The sequence below is a fragment of the Myotis brandtii genome, unplaced genomic scaffold (assembly GCF_000412655.1).
Source record: "Myotis brandtii unplaced genomic scaffold, ASM41265v1 scaffold64, whole genome shotgun sequence".
NCBI classification, from domain to species: Eukaryota; Metazoa; Chordata; class Mammalia; order Chiroptera; family Vespertilionidae; genus Myotis; species Myotis brandtii.
The window spans coordinates 309,244-310,856 of NW_005370460.1; the positions used below are offsets into that span (position 1 = coordinate 309,244).

Consider the following 1,613-nt stretch of genomic DNA (forward strand, 5'->3'; position numbering starts at 1 on the left):
GGGTGGAGGGGGGGGAAAGGGAGGAATGGGACACATCTGTAATACTGTCAACAATATAAAATATATATCTTAAAAAGAAATTAATAGCCCTAGCTGGTTTGGCTCAGTGGATAGAGTAGTCAGCCTGTGGACTTGAAGGGTCCCGGGTTCTATTACAGCCAAGGGGCCCACGTTGTGGGCGCAGTCCCCAGTAGGGGGCGTGCAGGAGGCAGCCATTCAAAGATCCTCTCTCATCATTGATGTTTCTTCCCTCTCCCTTCCTCTCTGAAATCAATAAAAATATATATATTTTAAAATTATCATATAGTATGCTTATCACATTTGTCGACTGACTATAGAATTTGATGATTAATAGAATCTGATCCCAGCCCTGCAGGTGTTGCTCAGTGGTTGAGCTCGGACCTATGAACCAGAAGGTCACAGATCCCCAGTAGGGCACGTACAGGAGGCAGCTGATCAATGATTCTCATCATTTATGTTTCTCCCCCTCTCCCTTCCTCTCTCTGAAACCAATAAAAATATATCTTAAAAAATAATCTGATCCCAAATTATTGCTACAAGCTGGAACAATTAACGGAGTAAACAGTAAATTAAAGCCAAAATTAAGAGTTTAGGTTTAAAAACCAACTGGAAGATTCAAAATTCTGCAAAAGGATAACTAGGTACCTACTGTGTGCCACGCACTAGACATAGAGACATGATTCTTTCCTAGATTGGACAATTCCAGACCCCCCCCCCCCCCAAAGAAAAATGTCTATGCTAGACCAAACACATCTTCCTGTGACCTCTCATCTCCTTAGCACTTACTAATAATTCCCTAGCCCCGTTGTGTTAATTCTTCGGGCAGAGACCACACAACACGCCTTGAGTCTCAGGTTTGCAATGATGACCGGAGTCCAGTACCCTCCTCTTGGATGACCGCTTTGGCCCTGCGGCCTCAGGCCGATTACTTGGAAGCTAAGGAAGCGAAAACGCGCGCCGCGGGAGTGTCGGGGAGAAAGCGCCCGGAACAGCCCGGAGCGGCCTGACTTCCCGCCGCGCTCCAGGCTCCGGAGGCGCCGGAGTTCCTGCGGTTACAGCTCTGCGCATGAGCGGAAGTCAGGCTTTGCGCAGTCTGCTGGGTCGGTGGGTGTGTGTGTTAACTGATTGGCTCCATATTCAGTGCAGAACAATCCGTTTGCATCTGTTCTTCCCGTAGCACCCTCCAGCTGCTAGAAACAAGATCGCATTACAGGAAGCATTGAGGCCGCCCGACTCCCCATCTTCCCGTAGTAAAGATGGCGGCGCCCTGACAGTAAACGACACGTCAAACCACTTCCGCGTTTCTCCTGCGCCCTCGTTCAAGATGGCAGACGAGGCCACCCGGCGTGTCGTGTCTGAGATCCCAGTGCTGAAAACTAACGCCGGACCTCGCGATCGGGAGCTGTGGGTGCAGCGCCTCAAGGAGGAATATCAGTCTCTTATCCGGGTGGGTTGTGCTGCTGCGGGCGCAGAGCGCTGTGGGTCATCCTGTGTGCTCAGGAATAGGCTCCGTGCGGAAGCCATTTCCGGTCTTAAAGGCGAACCCCCAAATTCATAGACACGAGAACTGCGGGGTGAGGGGACTAGGCAGG

At 50.5% G+C, this 1,613-nt stretch overlaps 1 protein-coding gene across 1 annotated transcript in view; it reads left to right on the forward strand.

The window, feature by feature from the left end:
• The first annotated feature begins 777 nt into the window (after nt 1–777).
• UFC1 (ubiquitin-fold modifier conjugating enzyme 1) overlaps nt 778–1,613 on the forward strand; it is a 4,229-nt gene continuing 3,393 nt past the window's right edge. Inside the window, exon 1 of the mRNA XM_005880464.2 lies at nt 778–1,468. Within this exon, the coding sequence (XP_005880526.1) occupies nt 1,346–1,468 (123 nt within the window). The 5' untranslated portion in view covers nt 778–1,345. The remainder of the gene's footprint in view (nt 1,469–1,613) is intronic.